General features: G+C 41.0%; 3 protein-coding genes across 3 annotated transcripts; all 3 read right to left on the reverse strand.

Moving 5' to 3' along the window:
• Positions 1 to 5,144: 5,144 nt before the first annotated feature.
• LOC119491849 (nuclear factor 7, brain-like) lies at positions 5,145 to 7,143 on the reverse strand. Its single transcript, XM_037776101.1, has 2 exons — positions 6,936 to 7,143; positions 5,145 to 6,826 (listed from the first exon to the last, which is right to left on the reverse strand). The coding sequence occupies exon 2, from the start codon at positions 6,807 to 6,809 to the stop codon at positions 5,421 to 5,423; it is 1,389 nt and encodes a 462-aa protein (XP_037632029.1). The 5' UTR covers positions 6,810 to 6,826; positions 6,936 to 7,143; the 3' UTR covers positions 5,145 to 5,420.
• Positions 7,144 to 9,975: 2,832 nt separating this feature from the next.
• LOC119491865 (nuclear factor 7, brain-like) lies at positions 9,976 to 11,719 on the reverse strand. Its single transcript, XM_037776126.1, has 2 exons — positions 11,530 to 11,719; positions 9,976 to 11,420 (listed from the first exon to the last, which is right to left on the reverse strand). Exon 2 carries the CDS (start codon positions 11,401 to 11,403, stop codon positions 10,018 to 10,020), a length of 1,386 nt encoding a protein of 461 aa, XP_037632054.1. The 5' UTR covers positions 11,404 to 11,420; positions 11,530 to 11,719; the 3' UTR covers positions 9,976 to 10,017.
• A 7,489-nt stretch (positions 11,720 to 19,208) lies between these two features.
• Positions 19,209 to 21,508, reverse strand: LOC119491842 (nuclear factor 7, brain-like). The gene is made up of 2 exons (XM_037776087.1): positions 21,325 to 21,508; positions 19,209 to 21,215 (listed from the first exon to the last, which is right to left on the reverse strand). Exon 2 carries the CDS (start codon positions 21,196 to 21,198, stop codon positions 19,810 to 19,812), a length of 1,389 nt encoding a protein of 462 aa, XP_037632015.1. The 5' UTR covers positions 21,199 to 21,215; positions 21,325 to 21,508; the 3' UTR covers positions 19,209 to 19,809.
• Between the last annotated feature and the right edge of the window lie 1,906 nt (positions 21,509 to 23,414).

A 23,414-nucleotide genomic window follows, 5' to 3' on the forward strand; every position in this document is an offset into this window, starting at 1 on the left:
GGAATAGTGACACCATCCCTGAAGACTGGTCCAAAGGTCTCATCGTCAAAATTCCCAAGAAAGGCGATACCAAAAACTGCGACAACTGGCGAGGAATCACCCTTCTATCAATTCCCAGCAAGGTGTTCTGTAGAATCCTTCTTAACAGGATGGAGACAGCCATTGACACCAGGCTTAGACAGGAGCAAGCGGGTTTCAGGAAGGGAAGAGGATGTGCGGACCAGATCTTCGCTCTGCGAAACATTCTTGAGCAGTGCTTGGAATGGAACACACCCCTTTATATCAACTTTGTAGACTTCAGGAAGGCCTTCGACAGTGTTCACCGAAACACTCTCTGGAAGATACTATACTCCTATGGAATTCCATCAAAAATCATCCAAATCATAAAAACATTCTATGAACATTTTGAGTGCAGTGTCATCATGGGCAATACCATCTCTGAAAGGTTTTCCGTACAATCCGGAGTGAGACAGGGGTGCATCATCTCTCCCATCCTCTTCCTTGTTACCATAGACTGGATCACAACAAACACCACAGCAGACAAACCCAGAGGCATCCAGTGGACCCTGTTCTCTCAGCTGGAAGATCTTGACTTTGCAGACGATATCGCTCTCCTTACAACCAACCACTCGAACATGCAGGCCAAAACTGACAGGCTCAACAACTTTGCCAGACAGGTTGGACTAAACATCAACATCTCCAAAACTCAAGTGATGTGTGTAAACTCCACCCCTGCAGCACCCATTCTTGTAAATGGGGCACCACTTGAGTTTGTGGAAGAGTTCACATACCTGGGCAGCCTCATCAGTAAAGATAGTGCAGTGCAGAAAGACATTAAAACAAGGCTGGGAAAGGCTCAGGGTGCCTTCTCCCAACTCCGTTCCATCTGGAGGTCCAAGCAATACAGCCTTAAAACTAAGATGCTTTTGTACAACAGCAATGTCAAGTCTGTTCTGCTATATGGCTCAGAGAGTTGGCGAGTGATCAAAAGTGATATGAGGAGAGTGGAAGTTTTTCACAATGGATGCCTCCGACGAATATGCCAGATCTTTTGGCCAAACAAAATCTCCAACCACCAACTGTACAAAAAAAACGGTAGCCGTAGCATCATCAAGGAAATTACACACAGACGTCTGAGATGGCTAGGCCATGTGCTGAGAATGGAGCAGGACCGGATCCCGAGAGTCGCCTTAAGATGGACACCACCAGGCAAAAGAAAATCCGGGAGGCCCAAATCCACCTGGCGCAGAACTGTGACACAGGAGCTGGACAAGATGAACCTGTCATGGGGAGAGGCCCAACATGCTGCCAAGGACCGAATACAATGGAGAGAGCTCATTGAAGCCTTATGTCCCATAGGGGATGAAGAGGAATGATGATGATATCTATTGTATAACCAATTCCCATAAAATGAGAAAAAAGTCACGAGGTATTAAGGTAGTAAAGCAATGTTAAAGGGGACATTTTATGAAAACTCACTTTTTCAGTGCTTATGCTCATACATTTGAGTTTCTCGAGTACCAACCCACAAACTGTGAAATAAGACAACCCAGTCAGTTTTTGGTGGGCTGCCTAGATCAGAAAATGTGATTCAACAAGCCGTTCAGATTTGGCTCCCCTTCCTATGTCACATGCAGGCTCATTAGAATATAACGCCCACAGCTTGACAACTACCTTTGCAAAGGTGCTCCATATTTTTCTCACAAGCCAATCAGAGCAGACTGGGCTTTTTAGGAGGGGGTCTTAAAGAGACAGGCGCTAAAACGGAGCGTTTCAGACAGAGGGTGAATACAGGTATATTCAGACAGACAGTGTGTTAAAGCATGTAAACACGTTCTAGTAGAACCCCAAAATACAAATATGAACCTGAAATGAGCATGATATGTCCCCTTTAAGTCCCCCGTTAGCTGTTAAAGAGCAAACACCATCAGGGTTAAGAGAGTATGAGATTTACAACATAAAAAACACAGATTTGTAAGTCAACTTTGTCACTTATTTCATATAAATAAAGAATATCTAAAAGTAACAAAACTGTCCTGAGGGGATAGGACTGCACAAGGAACTCTTTAAAGACTAACATAGTTTTTTATTCCTATTATAATTTTATATTAATGTTATTATTTATCCGAATTCTATTTTTTAATTATCATTATTTTCTCATTTTTAATTATTATTTTGTAATTCAAATTCATATACTTGTTGATATTAAATTCCTCTTTGACCCCACGGCTTTGTGCAAAAATAATACCGTTTTTAACCTGTATTCCCTTTTAAAAATTTCTTCTGATTTTATTAAAAATCAATATGTAGAAAAGTATTAAAGTGGTAACCCCTCCCTTTGCCACAAACTGTGCTTGCACATTTCAATTTGGTGACAAGATATTAACATAAAGCATTGTTATTACACCAAATAAGGAAATATTTCATGTTTATATGATATATGGGCTATGGATGTATGCATATTCGTAAAAATAAAAGTCCTTACTCTCCAGATGAACTGAATTCCAATAACAGAAAAACAAGTACATATTTTAGGATTTGGGAAGAGTAGCACTGCGTAACAGTAATGCCAACACCAATCTATACATTTAAAGGGATTGTTTGTAACTTCTTACACGTATAATGGGTATGGGTCGGTGTCCCATGCATGCTCACGTGTGGCTACGCTGTTCAGACTCAGTCTCCAACACAAACTACACGGAAGCACCAAAACTGCAAAGTTATATCTAGTGAAGCCCGTCTTGCAAAACAGGCCGCGGTCGGATAACGCGGGGGAGACCGTAGCTTTGGTCTCCAGGGCCGTAGTCTCTGCTGTACTCTGCTCCTCTGCCTGCCTTCACTCAGCTCGCTCCACCTCACGTTCACGCGTGTACACTACACACTGCAGAAGAGTTAGTTTAGCTCTGAGAATATCTAGTGAATGTACAGTGGACGTTTGTGCAGAAATAAATGCTGCAGCTCCTCCAGACCAACAGAGGTTTTCCGTGTGTTGTGAAGTGACGGGGCTCCGCAGCATGGTACGTTATCGTCTCCGACCAGGTGCCGGTGTCTCCCCTGTTTCCTCCGGCCGCGGTCGGGAGGCTGAGGCAGGAAAAGCCAACACTAGGATCAGCACTGATTCATGGAGAGACCTTCGTCTGGTCAGCTAACATTACTGCAAAGCAGGTGAAATATAGAGTAATATTGTGGTTTTAGCTGACGTGTGTCGCCTCACTGTTTTGACGGATGCTCGCTCACATTCAGGTAGCGCGTGCACACGGGCGAGCGCGAGCAACAGGACACTGACTTTCGTTGACTTAACAGCCAGAGGTGTCGCTGTTACAACCAATTTTCTGATTCCATATCAATCCATACAGACACTGCATAGAGTTGAATAGTCACTTCTATTGCTATTGGACATATCCAGTTCTAGTAATCATTGGTCATGAAATATTCCAGTTTATTTGAGGAACAGAAGCCGTCTCACTGGAGAACAGGCTGAGCAACTCTGCTTTCTGCACCACAGTCTGCTGCTGCTGAATTGAGACTCAAACTTCAGCACAAATTTAAGTTTTGCTAGTTTTATTTATTTTTACACTTTATAAAACTTCAGAGAGATATTGTTTATTTATTTATTAAAATGTTCAGTTAACTTTATAAGAAACTGGGACCTCCCTGCACTTTTTGTTTTAAGATAATGTTGAAAAATTCCCTTTTAATTAAACATATGCTTTAATGCATTTCGATGAAGTTTTGTGTTATTTACATTTTTGACACCAAGATTTAAATTTTTACTGCAAATGTATAACGGTTCAAAATATCGGTTATCGGTCTCCTTGATTACTAATAATCGGTATCGGTCCTGAAAACACCATATCGGTCGATCCCTAATATGTATGTATATATATATATATATGCAACATATATTTATTATTTTTAACCCCATAATTTATTATACCTTCAACTGTGTAATACTGACTCAACAGTACAATAATTTAGTGAAATAATTCAATAATCTGGTTTACTCTGGTATTAACACTGCATTTATTTATACATACATTTAAACTGACATTCATATTTATTTATACTATTCTTGCATTTTTACACACCTAATGATAGACCCTATTTTTCATCATTATTTGCCCTCTTGTTATACTATATACTGTATGTATCTAGAATGGGAGCAAAACATAACTCAATCTCGCCCCGGGGATCAATAAAGTATTTCTGATTCTGATATATTTTTTTTATTTTCTTGCTTTAGAGAGGGAAGTTAGTCCCAAAGCTTGCCACTGCATTTATATCCTCCACCTTAAAGAAGGTGCTTCATTTAGCTGTGAGTGTGACTACAAACGGAGATCCGGAGGGTGTAGGGTCCAGATTGGAACTGGGCCTTTGGTTTGGGAGCAGGGCCACGCCTCAACCATCCACCTACCTGGTCATCCCATCCTGTCCTGTTTGTTGCTCACTGTGTTAAGAGTTCTCATTGAGAACGAGTCGTGTTAAAGTGAACTAGAAATGAGTATATCAACAGTAAAAACATGTCTAAAAATATCTCTTCTAAATAAAATTCATCAAGAAAAGTCTATATTTGGTTTTGTCCATGCGGGCTGCTGCTCCTCCGGCTTTCTCCTTGTTTGGAAAATGTCACCTGAACTGGTTGTTGCATCAAATAGAGAATTGTACATATATTTTTGGATGATTACATATATTGTATAAATTGTTAACATTTCATGTAATTAAACATTGATTTTAATGTTTTGAATAATTTTGAATAATCTGGACTACAATTTAAAATAAAGTTTGTTGGTGAACAATGATTGGCTGCTCAAACATGCAGTTATTGATAAACTGATTCTTTTTTCTTTATTTGGATCTCATCAACTTCTACAAAGTCTTTGCTGGTCTTCATGGCTCCACACACACAAGTCAAAATAATCAAAATGAACAACAATTTACAGTAAAATGACACAGTATCGATAAAAAAAGAAAAGTGTAAACAAACAAACAGAAAGATCAGAGATACTGAGTGAAATTATTTTACAAAAACAAAACCCTCTTTCTTTCTCTCTTATTGTTTCTAAATGTAGCACTTGAAGCCGTTTAGCATATTTAATTAAAATGATGTACTTGTATAATTATTGAAATTTTTGGGTAGTATCTATATTGTTGAATGCATTTATTGTAAGTCACTTTGGATAAAAGGGTCAGCTAAATGAATGTAATGTAATTTAATAAAGGTCGACAACAGAAACAAAAAGCAGATTGTCAAACTAAATAATAAAAATAAAATAAAACCATAATAAAACAATACCTGAAACAAAAATAAACATATCTTTGGAATAATGAGTCAGCAGGAGGACAGGTGCAGCTTAAATTCAGAGAGTTTTCCCCTTAAGAAATAAACATCATTAATATAAATATGATCATGCTCTTTATCTTTAACTGCTCTGTTCCACTGTCACACAGACCTTCAGTGGTGATATATTCACTTTATCTCTAGTGTAAATGTATGGAAACAGCTTCTCAGTGAAAGTGTGTGTGAAGGTGTGTATGTGTGTGTTAGTATCAGGATCAGAGAACGACAGCTTTCCTCTGTTCCAGTCCAGATTCACTCTGATCCTCTGGAGCTTCTTCTGGACTCTGAGATCAGTGGGTGGATCTGATGGTGACCACGCTGAGTATTTACCTTCATTGAACTGTATTCTCCATAATCCAGACTGTATGGATCCCTTCCTCTGGACAGACTCTGCTGACACACCCAGTAACCAGTATGTACTGTCTCCAACGTCGACATCCCAGCTGTGAGGTCCAGAGTTAAAGCCCTCAGAGCACAGGACAGAGCAATATTTATCAAACCTCTCTGGATTATCAGGAAGCTGCTGTTTCTCTCCTCCTCTCACACTGGTCAGATCTTCAGACAGGATGAGTAATGGATGAGCAGTGTTTGGATCCAGAATCAGAGGAGTGTAGGAGACCATCTCCTTCATCTTGTTCCAGATGTTGAAGGTCAGGTTGCCCAGGTGTTTGGCCTCGTCTATCAGAGCTCCTGAGGGCAGCTGTGGATCCTCCAGCAGGGGGCGCTGCTGGACTCTTTCCACTGCAGCCTTGTAGTTGTGCAGGAATGAGACGTCTTCAGCTCTCAGCTCCTCCTCTGTGGCTCTGACGGTGTCTGAAAGAGCTGCTATCTCTCTGCTCAGAGCCTCCATCTTCTCCTTCATCATCTGACTCTTCTGCTCCTCTTCCTCCCTCAGAGCAGAGATCCTGGCCTCCTCTTCCTCTTCTAGAAACTGGTGAAGCTTCTTAAACTGCTCCTTAATCTTCCTCTCTGTGCGTCGGGCCTGGACCTTCATGTGTTCTGCTGTTTGATCAGACTTCACTTTAACTTGTTCAAAAACCTTTAACTTCTCCTTTAAGGTCTCCAGAGTTTCCTGAAGTTCCTTCTTGTGTTGTCGTGCAGCTTCATCGATGGGTCTGAATCTATGGTTGGTGTGTTTTTCTGAATCTCTGCAGACGACACACACTGGCTGCTGATGGTCCAGACAGAAAAGTTTGAGTTTCTCAGAGTGCAGACTGCAGAGAGCCTCTGAAGCTCTCTGATCTCTCTCCTGTAAGAAGACCTCACACAGGTCCTTTAACACCAGCATAGAAGGTGGTTCCTCTTTTGAAGATCTTCTCTTACAAATTGGACACTCGCGTGTTGGTTTCTCTCTCCACCAGTTCTTCAGACAGTCTTTACAGAAGCTGTGGCTACATGACAGGAGAACAGGATCTCTAAAGACGTCATGACAGACCGGACAGCAGAGATTCTCCTCTGATCTGGAAGCCATTTAGTCTCTGAGTGAAGCTGAAAACACAGCAGACAGAAAGTATAGTCAGTCATGGCTCCCCTCCCTCCTCTACTAGCTTCACTGACATTTACTTTCACGTTGAGACATGTTTTTAGTCAAACTCACCTTCAGTGTGTGGAGCGTCAGCAGGTTGAAGCAGCAGTGTTGTAGTTTTCCACTTTTCTCTCCTGTAGATGAACTCACTCAGATGAAGTTGTTAGTTTGTTCTGAAGGTGAATCTGATCGTCTGGTTTTCAGTCTGTGTGACTCTCTTTAGTGAGGAAGAATAACAAACTGTTTCCTGGTTTGTCTCAGGTGAGTCCGGTGAGGGTGGAGCTTTAGTCAGACCTCCTCTGCTGAATGTTGTTGGACACAGAGGTGTGTCTCATTCCAAAGTCCTGATTCATTGCAGTATATGTAGACTGATAGTGTGCAGCAGGCTGTTGCAACAGTTATGTTTATTAGAAGAATAGCTTCCAAACAGATCATCGCCTGAATCAGAAGGATGGATCTACAGTTCTGGATCCATGGTAAGTTGATTATTCGGTTTAATCGAAGGTAGAGAAAAAAATATTCCTAAAATGTTCCTTAGTCCCCCTTTCTTATATTCATGGCACCCCTTAATGAAGTTAAGAAGTTAACTTAGGCCCAAATCCAAACCCCTACACCCTCTCCTTAACCACTTCCACTTTGTTCAGGTGGAGGGTCCGCTATGAAGTGCCATATATATATATATATATATATATATATATGTATTAGGGATCGACCGATTATCGGCGTGGCCGATATTATCGGCAGATATTCAGCATTTTGCCGATTATTGGTATCGGCATTGTTTTTTAACTGATAACCGATAAAATGAATTAATTTATAAATGCGCTACTTTGGCTCTGATCAGCCTCCTCTCTGTGTCAGCCTGCTGTCAGCGCTCTCCACTGTGCAGTCTGGCTCAATGTCCCGCCCACAGAGCTATCTGATTGGTTACACGCCATGAGCACTAGCCAATCAACACTGAGGGTTACCGTGCCACAGACGTGCGGACCAAGACAGACAGACAGACGGAGCCGCTCCGGTGAGCAGAACCGTGACCTTTCGGTAACACGGATGATATTGTTGTGTAAGTTCCAATAAACATCCCAATCCTTTATGCTGAAGTTGCAGAAACACCACGATCTCATGATCTATTTATATGCTAACAAGCATGTCTAGTTTACCAGTTACACAGTGGAACTGAAACTTGCTTTAGCTGCTGATTTGCGAACGTAACATTCCTCGCCCGTATGAGTCGTTGTTTTTACGTGAACGTTTACATGAAAATCGTGAGCTGAAGTGGAGCGTCGTAGAGCTTGAATGCGATAGCGAACGTCAATACGTTCATTAGTTGATCCATAATTTAGCCAGCTGACTAGCAAAACATCTGATCAGCTGGTCCTCTCAGTCTCAACCAGGACTAACGTTACTAACTAAGATAAGATAAGATAAGATATTCCTTTATTAGTCCCACAGTTTGCAGTGTACAGCAGCAAAGGGGATAATGCAAAAAACAAGAAGCATCAGCTAACACAGTAAAAAAAGAGCTAAACAAAGTGTAACAAAATATGAACCATTTAAATAGAAGTATAAAAATAGGAGCAGTATATACAGTATTGACAATAAACAGACTATTAACAACATTGAACAAGTGGAAAATGATATTGCACAGTGAGAATGAACTAACTAATGTTACTGAGTCTGTCCTGAAGCAGTTCTGACTTTTGACAGTTGTGTTATAATATCAGTAATATGTAATGTGATATATGATGGCAAGTTAAGGCCTTTATAAATAAACAGAAGCCAGTACCTGTCACATCTTGCTGTGAGAGAGGCCCAGTTTAATGTAATGTAATGGAACTGAATATAAGGCCTGTGTTAATCCATACAGACACTGCATAGAGTTGAATAGTCACTTCTATTGCTATTGGACATATCCAGTTCTAGTAATCATTGGTCATGAGGTATTCTAGTTTATTTGAGGAACAGAAGCCGTCTCACTGGAGAACAGGCTGAGCAACTCTGCTTTCTGCACCACAGTCTGCTGCTGCTGAATTGAGACTCAAACTTCAGCACAAATTTAAGTTTTGCTAGTTTTATTTATTTTTACACTTTATAAAACTTCAGAGAGATATTGTTTATTTATTTATTAACATTTTCAGTTAACTTTATAAGAAGCTGGGACCTCCCTGCACTTTTTGTTTTAAGATAATGTTGAAAAGTTCCCTTTTAATTAAACATATGCTTTAATGCATTTCAATGACGTTTTGTGTTATTCCCATTTTTGACACCAAGATTTAAATTTTTACTGCAAATGTATATCGGTTCAAAATATCGGTTATCGGTCTCCTTGATTACTAATAATCGGTATCAGTATTAAAAAAACGTATCGGTCGATCCCTAATATGTATAGATATATATACTGTATATATATATACAACATATATTTATAATTTAAACCCCATAATTTATTATATCTTCAACTGTGTAATACTGATTTAAGAGTACAATAATTTAAAACTACAATTTAAAATAAAGTTTGTTGGTGAACAATGATTGGCTGCTCAAACATGTAGTTATTGATAAACTGATTCTTTTTTCTTTATTTGGATCTCATCAACTTCTACAAAGTCTTTGCTGGTCTTCATGGCTCCACACACACAAGTCAAAATAATCAAAATGAACAACAATTTACAGTAAAATGACACAGTATCGATAAAAAAAGAAAAGAGCAAACGAACCAAACAGAAAGATCAGAGATACTGAGTGAAATGAATTTACAAAAACAAAACCCTCTTTCTTTCTCTCTTATTGTTTCTAAATGTAGCACTTGAAGCAGTTTAGCATATTTAATTAAGATGATGTACTTGCATAATTATTGCAATTTTTGGGTTGTATCCATATGGTTGAATGCACTTATTGTAAGTCACTTTGGATAAAAGTGTCAGCGAAATGAATGTAATGTAATTTAATAAAGGTCGACAACAGAAACAAAAAGCAGATTGTCAAACTAAATAATAAAAATAAAATAAAACCATAATAAAACAATACCTGAAACAAAAATAAACATATCTTTGGAATAATGAGTCAGCAGGAGGACAGGTGCAGGTTAAATTCAGAGAGTTTTCCCCTTAAGAAATAAACATCATTAATATAAATATAATCATGCTCTTTATCTTTAACTGCTCTGTTCCACTGTCACACAGACCTTCAGTGGTAATATATTCAGTTTATCACCAGTGTAAATGTATGGAAACAGCTTCTCAGTGAAAGTTTGTGTGAAGGTGTGTATGTGTGTGTTAGTATCAGGATCAGAGAACGACAGCTTTCCTCTGTTCCAGTCCAGATTCACTCTAATCCTCTGGAGCTTCTTCTGGACTCTGAGATAAGTGGGTGGAGCTGGTAGTAACCGTGCTGAGTATTTACCTTTATAGAACTGTATTCTCCATAATCCAGACTGTATGGTTCCCTTCCTCTGGACAGACTCTGCTAACACACCCAGAGCCCAGAATGTACTGTCTCCAACCTCGACATCCCAGCTGTGAGTCCCAGAGTTAAAGCCCTCAGAGCCCAGGACAAACCAGGCTTCATCAAACCTCTCTGGATTATCAGGAGGCTGCTGTTCCTCTCCTCCTCTCACACTGGTCAGATCTTCAGACAGGATTAGTTTTGGATAAGCAGTGTTTGGATCCAGAATCAGAGGAGTGTAGGAGACCATCTCCTTCATCTTGTTCCAGATGTTGAAGGTCAGGTTGCCCAGGTGTTTGGCCTCGTCTATCAGAGCTCCTGAGAGCAGCTGTGGATCCTCCAGCAGGGGGCGCTGCTGGACTCTTTCCACTGCAGCCTTGTAGTTGTGCAGGAATGAGACGTCTTCAGCTCTCAGCTCCTCCTCTGTGGCTCTGACGGTGTCTGAAAGAGCTGCTATCTCTCTGCTCAGAGCCTCCATCTTCTCCTTCATCATCTGACTCTTCTGCTCTTCTTCCTCCCTCAGTGCAGAGATCCTGGCCTCCTCTTCCTCTTCTAGAAACTGGTGAAGCTTCTGAAACTGCTCCTTAATCTTCCTCTCTGTGCATCCAGCCTGGACCTTCATGTGTTCTGCTGTTTGATCAGACTTCACTTTAACTTGTTCAAAAACCTTTAACTTCTCCTTTAAGGGCTCCAGAGTTTCCTGAAGTTCCTTCTTGTGTTGTCGTGCAGCTTCATCGATGGGTCTGAATCTGTGGTTGGTGTGTTTTTCTGAAACACTGCAGACGACACACACTGGATGCTGATGGTCCAGACAGAAGAGTTTGAGTTTCTCAGAGTGCAGACTGCAGAGAGCCTCTGAAGCTCTCTGATCTCTCTCCTGTGAGAAGGCCTCACACAGGTTCTTTAAGGCCAGGTTATAAGGTGGGTCCATTGAAGATCTTCTCTTACAAATTGGACACTCGCGTGTCTGCTTCTCTCTCCACCAGTTCTTCAGACAGTCTTTACAGAAGCTGTGGCTACATGGCAGAATAACAGGATCTCTAAAGACGTCATGACAGACCGGACAGCAAAGATCCTCCTCTGATCTGGAAGCCATTTAGTCTCTGAGTGAAGCTGAAAACACAGCAGACAGAAAGTACAGTCAGTCATGGCTCCCCTCCCTCCTCTACTAGCTTCACTGACATTGACCTTCACTTTGAGTCGTGTTTTTAGTCAAACTCACCTTCAGTGTGTGGAGCGTCAGCAGGTTGAAGCAGCAGTGTTGTAGTTTTCCACTTTTCTCTCCTGTAGATGAACTCACTCAGATGAAGTTGTTAGTTTGTTCTGAAGGTGAATCTGATCGTCTGGTTTTCAGTCTGTGTGACTCTCTTTAGTGAGGAAGAATAACAAACTGTTTCCTGGTTTGTCTCGGGTGAGTCCGGTGAGGTTGGAGCTTTAGTCACACTTCCTCTGCTGAATGTTTCTACACACAGAGGAGTGACTCATCTAAAGTCCTGATTCATTGCAGGATATGTAGACGGATAGTGTGCAGCAGGCTGGTGTAACAGTTATGTTTATGAGAAGAATCGCTTCCAAACAGATCATCTCCTGAATCAGAAGGATGGATCTACAGTTCTGGATCCATGGTGAGTTGATTATTTGGTTAAATCGAAGGTAGAGAAAAAATATTCCTCAAATGTTCCATAGTTCCCCTTTCTTATATTCATGGCACCCCTTAATGAAGTTAACAAGTTAACTTAGGCCCAATTCCAAACCCCTACACCCTCTCCTTAACCACTTCCACTTTGTTCAGGTGGAGGGTCCGCCGAATGAAGTGCCACCCCAAACCAATTAGCGGGGAGTGGAAGTGGGTTATAAAACCCTCCAATAGCAAGTCTACATGGATGACGACTTAACCAGCTGCTCTTACTGACTAAGTGCAACGCTGTTTTTTGTCCGTCATGAAACATGCTCCAATGTAAGTTCCATGTGACTACCGTTACAAACATTTACTCTTAAACTGCTTAAACTAAGAGAGACATTTAATTCATTCTACTTTATTGTCATACAGACGTTATCAACTTAAAGTAAATATTGTATATTGTATTTAGGATCAAATATACCCTTGTCTAGTCTAGAAAATGGTAGACATGTTCATTTGATTATAAAGTGTTGTATATTTATACATGTGTATATACTGTGTGTATATATATATATATATATATATATAAATACATATATAAATACATATTTATTATTTTTAACCCCATAATTTTTGTATATCTTCAAATGTGTAATACTGATTTAACAGTACAATAATTTAGTGCAATAATTCAATAATCTGGTTTACTCTGGTATTAACACTGCATTTATTTATACATATATTAGAAATAACATTCATATTTATTTATACTATTCTTGCATTTTTACACACCTAAAGATAGTCCCTATTTTTCATCATTATTTGCACTCTTGTTATACTATATACTGTATGTATCTAGAATGGGAGCAAAACATAACTCATTCTCGCCCCGGGGATCAATAAAGTATTTCTGATTCTGATATATATATTTTTATTTCCTTGCTTTAGAGAGGGAAGTTAGTCCCAAAGCTGGCCACTGCATTTATATCCTCCACCTTAAAGAAGGTGCTTCATTTAGCTGTGAGTGTGACTACAGACGGAGATCTGGAGGGTGTAGGGTCCAGATTGGAAGTGGGCTTTTGGTTTGGGAGCAGGGCCACGCCTCAACCACCCACCTACCTGGTCATCCCATTCTGTCCTGTTTGTTGCTCACTGCGTTAAGAGTTCTCATTGAGAACGAGTCGTGTTAAAGGGAACTAGAAACGAGTATATCAACAGTAAAAACATGTTTAAAAATATCTCTTCAAAATAAAATTCATCAAGAAAAGTCTATATTTGGTTTTGTCCATGCGGGCTGCTGCTCCTCCGGCTTTCTTATGTTTGGAAAATGTCACCTGAACTGGTGGGTCCATTCCAGCCGTGTCCTGATTGCGTCTGGCCCTCCTGGTGGTCCTAGGCGCACAGGTTCCACAGGGCTTATAAGGTGAGGGTGGTCCGCTCCAATTAGCAGCAAAGGTGAGACACGGCTGAAGGCGTGTAGAGGTAAGTCTTTAAGGTGTTTGAACCTTTTCTTAAGTGTGGCCACTGGATAGGTATGTTCGGCTAGCCCAAGGCGCTGGGCGGTGAAGGCGTTGACTATCTGGAAGGATTTCTGTGGCTGCACTACGGAGGAGACTTGGAAAGAAACTGAGGCACCGTGCAGAGTTTGGATGTCCTGACGTATGGTTCTCAGGGAAAGGTCTTCAGGGGTGCCTGTTAGTCCCAATTGCTCAGCGGCAGGTGAGAGCAGCATAGTGCGATCAGAGCCGTCATCCAAGACCGCGAAGGTGTCTAGTGTCTTGTCGCCATGTCGTAGGATGACTCTGATGACTTCAGGAGAACCCGAGTGGAGTCGGAGGGTTTCTCTAGGTGAAGGGTTTCAGTGGCTGAGCTAACCAGACAGGTACCTTCCGTCACACTCTTGACCTTGACTTCATGCAGTATCAGTAGGTGTTTACCTTGACATATGCTGCAGGCTTTTTTCAGGGTACATTGTGCTGCTTGATGTGATCTTCCACATCGCCAACAACGCCTATTGGTCTTAATTCAGTCTATGATTTGAGCCTTATTGAAGCATTTGAAGGTGGCGCATTGGCTCAGGTAATGATCCTCTGTTTCACAGTAAGGACAGTAGGCTTTAGGTTGGCCTGTCTTCTTACTTTGCACAGGTGGCTTGCCCGTTGCTGACACAGTAGCCTGTTTGGTTTCCACATCCTCTGAGCCATGAAGTATGGTGGCTGAGCGAGGGACAGCCTTTGACTCCTTCCAGCGCTCTGGCCTTTGGCTGGTTCTCTCTTTCTGTCCTCGGTTTACGGCATGGAGATCACTGTCCTGGCACCATGTTTCCAGCTGCAGCCAATCAGAGAGGTCTATGAGGTTATACACCACTCCTGGGTGGCGGCACATGTATCTCCGAAACTCAGACCTCATCTCAGCAGGCAGCTTACTAAGGAGCCGTGACACATGAGAACCGCATCTCAATTCTACCTCTCCATCTTGGCCAAGGGTTTTCAGCATACCAACAAGGGCCCGAATCTGCAAGGCAAACCTTTCAAAGGCCTCCGCATCTCCACGTCTGATGTCAGATGCATCCATGACACTGGCGATTTTCTTTATGGCTAACTGATGGGGCTGACCGACTTTCTCGGACAGGGCCGCCATGGTGTCAGTGTAGGGAGTCTGTGAGTTAAGGTATGCATCAGCTATTAGGCGGGCTTCATCTAGTTTTAGGTGATCCATCAAGATCTGAAACTTGAATAACTCTGTCCCGTCCGATGGAAGCAGATTATCAAGAGCAATTTTCAGCCGTGCGAACTCACCAGGATCCTTCTTATTGAGATTAGAAATAGTAGGTGTAGGTCCCCTGTAGGTTCTCTCTGGTGCTGCAACATATGGCTGAGGGCGTGAAGACATGTCAGAGATAGTCCTCTGCTGGTTGTAGGGCCTGAGCAAATGAGGTTCATATTGCAACGGTGTTGTGACCGGCCTTGGCGTGGTACAGGTTGGCTGCTGGTCCCAAGCTTGCATAAGCAAAGGGTTTTGGTAACCGAGGTAGGTATTGCTGGCTGGCTGACTCTGCAGTAGAGGCATTTGATCATAATGACTCAAAGGCGGGCGAGCGAACTGAGGTAGAGGCCCACGGTTAGCTGTTGTGGATGGTGGTTGGCTTGCTGAAGCTGCCAGTTTTTGCTCCTTTAAAAGCCGTCACTGGCTCCTACCGACTGATAATCAAGCTCCCGACTCTCATGAGGGGAAAGTGTCCATTCATCTAAGGTGAAGTCACATCCGATCTGACTTAATGGACTAAAGGACCGGAAGAACTGGTCCGAACTGCTGATGAAAAGGCTCCCGATGTACTCCGGTGGTCCTCTCCTAAGCCTGGTGCATACTGTGCTGTGTGTGCATAACTAGGAGTTGTAGTGGCTTGCCTATGGCCGACAAAACTCACTTCATAGTCACTTAGGTAGGGAGGAGGTTGAACTAGCCGCCTTGGACGTGCTGATTCTGAAAAGGCTTCACTGCGTGTGAAACTAGGCTGCATCCTGGAGTCCAAGGAAAACGTCACATCCGGCTCGAAGGACCAAATATTGAATAGGTATTCACTCAGGACTGTATAGGTGTTGGTTGCAGGTAGCGATGTAGCCTTGGTGTGTTGGTAAGAACACTCAGGACTAGGGCTGCACCTAACGATTATTTTTTTAACGATTAATCTAACGATTATTTTTTCGATTAGTTGATTAATCTAACGACTAATTCATAGATTTTTCTAAAAAAAAATTATAATTCAATTAATTTACCCCAAATAAATATCAACAACTTGTCTCATTATTATTTCAATACTTTATTCAAATATCTTCTCTTATAAACATATACATAAAACAAGAGTATTATTATGGCATTATTTCACAACAAGATATTTCTTGTCTTTACTGGTAATCTGTTTTCAGTCCAACATACAATTTCATGTAAAAGGAATACAGTGCAATGTTCTTTTTGTGGAAAAAGTCCTCCACACTGCTTTGTCTCGTCCTGAAAAAGAGACACAGAAAGCCCATTAGAATAATGATAATAGTGGCACATTTTAAAATCGGTCTAATTTCCACAGCACTTTTGTGTTATGACATTAGGCTAATAATAATCATTTTTATTTAAGTACTTAACTTAAAACTTAAAATGATTTAGACATGGATTTATTTCATCACTGTAATAATATGCAGTTAAGATAAACACTAGCAAATGTACTTTGCACATCAGTGTGGAGCAAGAGAGAAATAATTGAAACTATTTACAGACTAACAGTCACAGACTGTAGAACAATATGTAACGTTACTTTAAGCCATTTTCTCACTCATACATCGCGTTAAAGTAAACAGAAAATATAAAACGGCCGACGTTAGATGACGCATGGTGTAATGTTACGCTACAATAACAGTGGTCCATAAAAATCTTTTAACATGGAGGCGATGAAGAAACATTTTAAAAACAAACTTTAAATGACTACTGCTAACAGAGACATGCCCGTGTTTTAGACAATCTTAGTAGATCATGCCTGGTGGGGAAAAAGTAACAGAACTTACGGTGGTGTCTTGCTGCTGTCTTCTTCACTCAGTGCTCTGGGATACCTTCTTGTCAGGTGATGGTGCATTGCACTTGTCCCACACTTTAGATGAACGTGGGCGAGTTTTTTTGACACTTCTTGCTCTCGGGGAGTCAGAATCCATGCTTGGACCGGGCGCAGCGCATTTTAATTACGTCATCCGATGCGTCGACGGACGTTACGTAAATCGACGTATTTGCGTAATCGATTACGTCGACTATGTCGACGAATCGCCCCAGCCTTACTCAGGACGCTCTTATAGGGTTGATTCCTCCTTTTACTGAATAGTCTTTAACATAACAGCACAGTATTCCTCACACAGGCTTACAGGTTTCCAGATGAACAATATGTGATTTTGAATGTGTGGTCTATAACAAGGACATAAGAAAATGCCATATTATAATTATTAAATTAACCAGTTATATTCAACTTAAATGGCTTATTATTATTATTACTACATTAAATCTGGTACAGATATATAAAGGCAGAAGAAATTATACTGACTGCTGCTTTAAGTTGCAGTACAAACATACTTCCAAGTCATTTAAACATATATAGCAGAATGCCAACATTATCTACATCTACCAGTATACCAGAAAAGAGCAGCTAAAGGCATTAGCATGGACAGATTAGCTCAGCATCTGTAAAACAGCCCCAAACACATAAACCCAAAGTCTCAATCATAGTCCTGTTCAGTGGGAAATAGCGGCGTTTACTCACTTTTCATCAGAGACACACACAAATCACACCACAGATGCAGTAAAGTCCACTTTTTACACTCTCAGTTCAACGTGCTTCTCGCTCTGCCTCTCGCTCTCTCTCTTAATTACTGAGTGCGCAGCTCCATGTGCTCAATAGCGCAGCTTCACATTCTGCCACAAGAGGGCGCTGATACAACAGTCAATAGCCTTTCCAACACAGTGAAAAAGAGCTAAACAAAGTGTAACAAAATATGAACCATTTAAATAGAAGGAAGTATAAAAATAGGAGCAGTGTTTACAGTACTGACAATAAACTGACTGTGGAAAATGATATTGCACAGTGAGAATGAACTAACTAATGTTACTGAGTCTGTCCTGAAGCAGCTCTGACCTTTTGACAGTTGTGTTATAATATCAGTAATATGTAATGTGATATATGATGGCAAGTTAAGGGCTTTATAAATAAACAGAAACCAGTTCCTGTCACATCTTGCTGTTAGAGATGCCCAGTTTAATGTAATGTAATGGAACTGAATATAAGGCCTGTGTTAATCCATACAGACACTGCATAGAGTTGAATAGTCACTTCTATTGCTATTGGACATATCCAGTTCTAGTAATCATTGGTCATGAAGTATTCCAGTTTATTTGAGGAACAGAAGCCGTCTCACTGGAGAACAGGCTGAGCAACTCTGCTTTCTGCACCACAGTCTGCTGCTGCTGAATTGAGACTCAAACTTCAGCACAAATTTAAGTTTTGCTAGTTTTATTTATTTTTACACTTTATAAAACTTCAGAGAGATATTGTTTATTTATTTATTAACATTTTCAGTTAACTTTATAAGAAGCTGAGACCTCCCTGCACTTTTTGTTTTAAGATAATGTTGAAAAGTTCCCTTTTAATTAAACATATGCTTTAATGCATTTCAATGAAGTTTTGTGTTATTTACATTTTTGACACGAAGATTTAAATTTTTACTGCAAATGTATATCGGTTCAAAATATCGGTTATCGGTCTCCTTGATTACTAATAATCGGTATCGGTCCTGAAAACACCATATCGGTTGATCCCCAATATATATATGCAACATATATTTATTATTTTTAACCCCATAATTTCTTATATCTTCAACTGTGTAATACTGACTTAACAGTACAATAATTTAGTGCAATAATTCAATAATCTGATTTACTCTGGTATTAACACTGCATTTATTTATACATACATTTAAACTAACATTCATATTTATTTATACTATTCTTGCATTTTTACACACCTAATGATAGACCCTATTTTTCATCATTATTTGCACTCTTGTTATACTATATACTGTATGTATCTAGAATGGGAGCAAAACATAACTCAATCTCGCCCCGGGATCAATAAAGGATTTCTGATTCTGATATATTTTTATTTCCTTGCTTTAGAGAGGGAAGTTAGTCCCAAAGCTTGCCACTGCATTTATATCCTCCACCTTAAAGAAGGTGCTTCATTTAGCTGTGAGTGTGACTACAGACGGAGATCTGGAGGGTGTAGGGTCCAGATTGGAACTGGGCCTTTGGTTTGGGAGCAGGGCCACGCCTCAACCACCCACCTACCTGGTCATCCCATTCTGTCCTGTTTGTTGCTCACTGCGTTAAGAGTTCTCATTGAGAACGACTCGTGTTAATGTGAACTAGAAACGAGTATATCAACAGTAAAAACATGTCTAAAAATATCTCTTCTAAATAAAATTCATCAAGAAAAGTCTATATGTGGTTTTGTCCATGCGGGCTGCTGCTCCTCCGGCTTTTTCCTTGTTTGGAAAATGTCACCTGAACTGGTTGTTGCATCAAATAGAGAATTGTACATATATTTTTGGATGATTACATATATTGTATAAATTGTTAACATTTCATGTAATTAAACATTGATTTTAATGTTTTGAATAATTTGGAATAATCTGGACTACAATTTAAAATAAAGTTTGTTGGTGAACAATGATTGGCTGCTCAAACATGCAGTTATTGATAAACTGATTCTTTTTTCTTTATTTGGATCTCATCAACTTCTACAAAGTCTTTGCTGGTCTTCATGGCTCCACACACACAAGTCAAAATAATCAAAATGAACAACAATTTACAGTAAAATGGCACAGTATCGATAAAAAAAGAAAAGTTTAAACAAACCAAACAGAAAGATCAGAGATACTGAGTGAAATTATTTTACAAAAACAAAACCCTCTTTCTTTCTCTCATTGTTTCTAAATGTAGCACTTGAAGCAGTATAGCATATTTAATTAAGATGATGTAATTGTATAATTATTGCAATTTTTGGGTTGTATCCATATGGTTGAATGCACTTATTGTAAGTCACTTTGGATAAAAGTGTCAGCTAAATGAATGTAATGTAGTTTAATAAAGGTCGACAACAGAAACAAAAAGCAGATTGTTAAACTAAATAATAAAAAGAAAATAAAAAAATAATAAAACAATACCTGAAACAAAAATAAACATATCTTTGGAATAATGAGTCAGCAGGAGGACAGGTGCAGCTTAAATTCAGAGAGTTTTCCCCTTAAGAAATAAACATCATTAATATAAATATGATCATGCTCTTTATCTTTAACTGCTCTGTTCCACTGTCACACAGACCTTCAGTGGTAATATATTCAGTTTATCACCAGTGTAAATGTATGGAAACAGCTTCTCAGTGAAAGTGTGTGTGAAGGTGTGTATGTGTGTGTTAGTATCAGGATCAGAGAACGACAGCTTTCCTCTGTTCCAGTCCAGATTCACTCTGATCCTCTGGAGCTTCTTCTGGACTCTGAGATCAGTGACTGGAGCTGGTAGTGACTCTGCTGAGTATTTACCTTTATAGAACCGTATTCTCCATAATCCAGACTGTATGTCTCCCTTCCTCTGGACAGACTCTGCTAACACACCCAGTAACCAGAATGTACTGTCTCCAACCTCGACATCCCAGCTGTGAGTCCCAGAGTTAAAGCCCTCAGAGCCCAGGACAGACCAGAGTTCATCAAACCTCTCTGGATTATCAGGAAGCTGCTGTTCCTCTCCTCGTCTCACACTGGTCAGATCTTCAGACAGGATGAGTTCTGGATGAGCAGTGTTTGGATCCAGAATCAGAGGAGTGAAGGAGACCATCTCCTTCATCTTGTTCCAGATGTTGAAGGTCAGGTTGCCCAGGTGTTTGGCCTCGTCTATCAGAGCTCCTGAGAGCAGCTGTGGATCCTCCAGCAGGGGGCGCTGCTGGACTCTTTCCACTGCAGCCTTGTAGTTGTGCAGGAATGAGACGTCTTCAGCTCTCAGCTCCTCCTCTGTGGCTCTGAATGTGTCTGAAAGAGCTGCTATCTCTCTGCTCAGAGCCTCCATCTTCTCCTTCATCATCTGACTCTTCTGCTCCTCTTCCTCCCTCAGAGCAGAGATCCTGGCCTCCTCTTCCTCTTCTAGAAACTGGTGAAGCTTCTTAAACTGCTCCTTAATCTTCCTCTCTGTGCGTCGGGCTTGGACCTTCATGTGTTCTGCTGTTTGATCAGACTTCACTTTAACTTGTTCAAAAACCTTTAACTTCTCCTTTAAGGTCTTCAGAGTTTCCTGAAGTTCCTTCTTGTGTTGTCGTGCAGCTTCATCGATGGGTCTGAATCTGTGGTTGGTGTGTTTTTCAGAATCTCTGCAGACGAGACACACTGGCTGCTGATGGTCCAGACAGAAGAGTTTGAGTTTCTCAGAGTGCAGACTGCAGAGAGCCTCTGAAGCTCTCTGATCTCTCTCCTGTAAGAAGGCCTCACACAGATTCTTTAACACCAGCATAGAAGGTGGTTCAACCTTTGAAGATCTTCTCTTACAAATTGGACACTCGCATGTTACTTTCTCTCTCCACCATCTCTTCAGACAGTCTTTACAGAAGCTGTGGCTACATGACAGAAGAACAGGATCTCTAAAGATGTCATGACAGACCGGACAGCAGAGATCCTCCTCTGATCTTGAAGCCATTTAGTCTCTGAGTGAAGCTGAAAACACAGCAGACAGAAAGTACAGTCAGTCATGGCTCCCCTCCCTCCTCTACTAGCTTCACTGACATTGACCTTCACTTTGAGTCGTGTTTTTAGTCAAACTCACCTTCAGTGTGTGGAGCGTCAGCAGGTTGAAGCAGCAGTGTTGTAGTTTTCCACTTTTCTCTCCTGTAGATGAACTCACTCAGATGAAGTTGTTAGTTTGTTCTGAAGGTGAATCTGATCGTCTGGTTTTCAGTCTGTGTGACTCTCTTTAGTGAGGAAGAATAACAAACTGTTTCCTGGTTTGTCTGGTTGCTCAGGTGTGTCTGGTGAGGGGTGGAGCTTTAGTCAGACTTCCTCTGCTGAATGTTTCTGCACACAGAGGAGTGACTCATCTGAAGTCCTGATTCATTGCAGGATATGTAAACTGATAGTGTGCAGCAGGCTGTTGCAACAGTTATGTTTATGAGTCGCTTCCAAACAGATCATCTCCTGAATCAGAAGGATGGATCTACAGTTCTGGATCCATGGTGAGTTGATTATTATGTTTAATCGAAGGTAGAGAACAAAATAATCCTAAAATGTTCCATAGTCCCCCTTTCTTATATTCATGGTACCCCTTAATGAAGTTAACAAGTTAACTTAGTCCCAATTCCAAACCCCTACACCCTCTCCTTAACCACTTCCACTTCGTTCAGGTGGAGGGTCCGCCATATGAAGTGCCACCCCAAACCAATTAGTGGGTTATAAAACCCTCCAATAGCAAGTCTACATGGATGACGACTTAACCAGCTGCTCTTATTGACTAAGTGCAACGCTGTTTTTTGTCCGTCATGGAACATGCTCCAATGTAAGTTCCATGTGACTACCGTTACAAACATTTACTCTTAAACTGCTCAAACTAAGAGAGACATTTAATTCATTCTACTTTATTGTCATACAGACGTTATCAACTTAAAGGGACTATTTGTAACTTTCAGAAATGCTTCTTAACAGCGACACCTGTGGCCGTGAAATCAACGAATGTCAGCGTCGGGCTCGCGCTTGCTCGCTCTCAATATACCTGAACGAGCATCACTCAACACAGTGAGGCGACACACGTCAGCTAAAACCACAATATCACTCTATATTTCAGCTGCTTGGCAGTAATGTTAGCTGACCAGACGAAGGTCTCTCCATGAACATGATTTAGATCTGATCCTAGTGTTGGCTTTTCCTGCCTAAGTGCAGGCTGAGGCAGCGGGGCTCTCCAGCGTGTCTCCCTGCTCTCACAGCAGAGGAGACACCGGCACCCGGTCAGTAACGAGAAGACAACGTAAATCTCTGTAGAGCTCCATCACTTCACAAGACACGGAAAACCTCTGTTGGTCTGGAGGAGGTGCAGCAGTTATTTCTGCACAAACGTTCCCTGTACATTCACTAGATATTCTCAGAGCTAAACTAACTCTTCTGCAGTGAGGAGTGAGCGCCCGTTCACGTCTAGAGGTGGAGCGAGCCGAGCTGTCTGAGTGAAGGAGAGAAGGCAGAGGAGGAGGGTACAGCGGCTACACGCGAACGCGCATATGCGAGCGCGCATGTGTGCCGACCCGCTACATTTATACGCTTACAAAGTTACAAATAGTCCCTTTAAAGTAAATATTGCATATTGTATTTAGGATCAAATATACCCTTGTCTAGTCTAGAAAATGGTAGACAGGTTCATTTGATTATAAAGTGTTGAATATTTATACATGTGTATATATATACTGTATATTTATATATATGTATTAGGGATCGACCGATTATTGGCCTTGGCGATATTATAGGCCGATAGTCAGCATTTTGCCGATTATCAGTATCGGCATTTTTTTAACCGATAAAATGAATTCATTTATAAATGCGCTAATTTGGCTCTGATCAGCCTCCTCTCTGTGTCAGCCTGCTGTCAGCGCTCTCCACTGTGCAGTCTGGCTCAATGTCCCGCCCACAGCGCTATCTGATTGGTAACACACAATGAGCACTAGCCAATCAACACTGAGGGTTACCGTGCCTCAGACGTGCAGACCAAAACAGACAGACAGACGGAGCCGCTCCGGTGAGCGGAACCGTGACCTTTGGGTACACGGAAGATATTGTTTTGTAAGTTCCAATAAACATCCCAATCCTTTATGCTGAAGTTGCAGAAACACCACGATCTTATGATCTATTTATATGCTAACAAGCATGTCTAGTTTA

This window comes from Sebastes umbrosus, chromosome 1 (genome assembly GCF_015220745.1).
Source record: "Sebastes umbrosus isolate fSebUmb1 chromosome 1, fSebUmb1.pri, whole genome shotgun sequence".
NCBI lineage: Eukaryota > Metazoa > Chordata > Actinopteri > Perciformes > Sebastidae > Sebastes > Sebastes umbrosus.

Excerpts from the sequence above, each read along its gene's own strand:
- LOC119491849 (XM_037776101.1), bottom strand. The coding sequence starts at position 6,809 with ATGGCTTCCAGATCAGAGGAGAATCTCTGCTGTCCGGTCTGTCATGAC.
- LOC119491865 (XM_037776126.1), bottom strand. The coding sequence starts at position 11,403 with ATGGCTTCCAGATCAGAGGAGGATCTTTGCTGTCCGGTCTGTCATGAC.
- LOC119491842 (XM_037776087.1), bottom strand. The coding sequence starts at position 21,198 with ATGGCTTCAAGATCAGAGGAGGATCTCTGCTGTCCGGTCTGTCATGAC.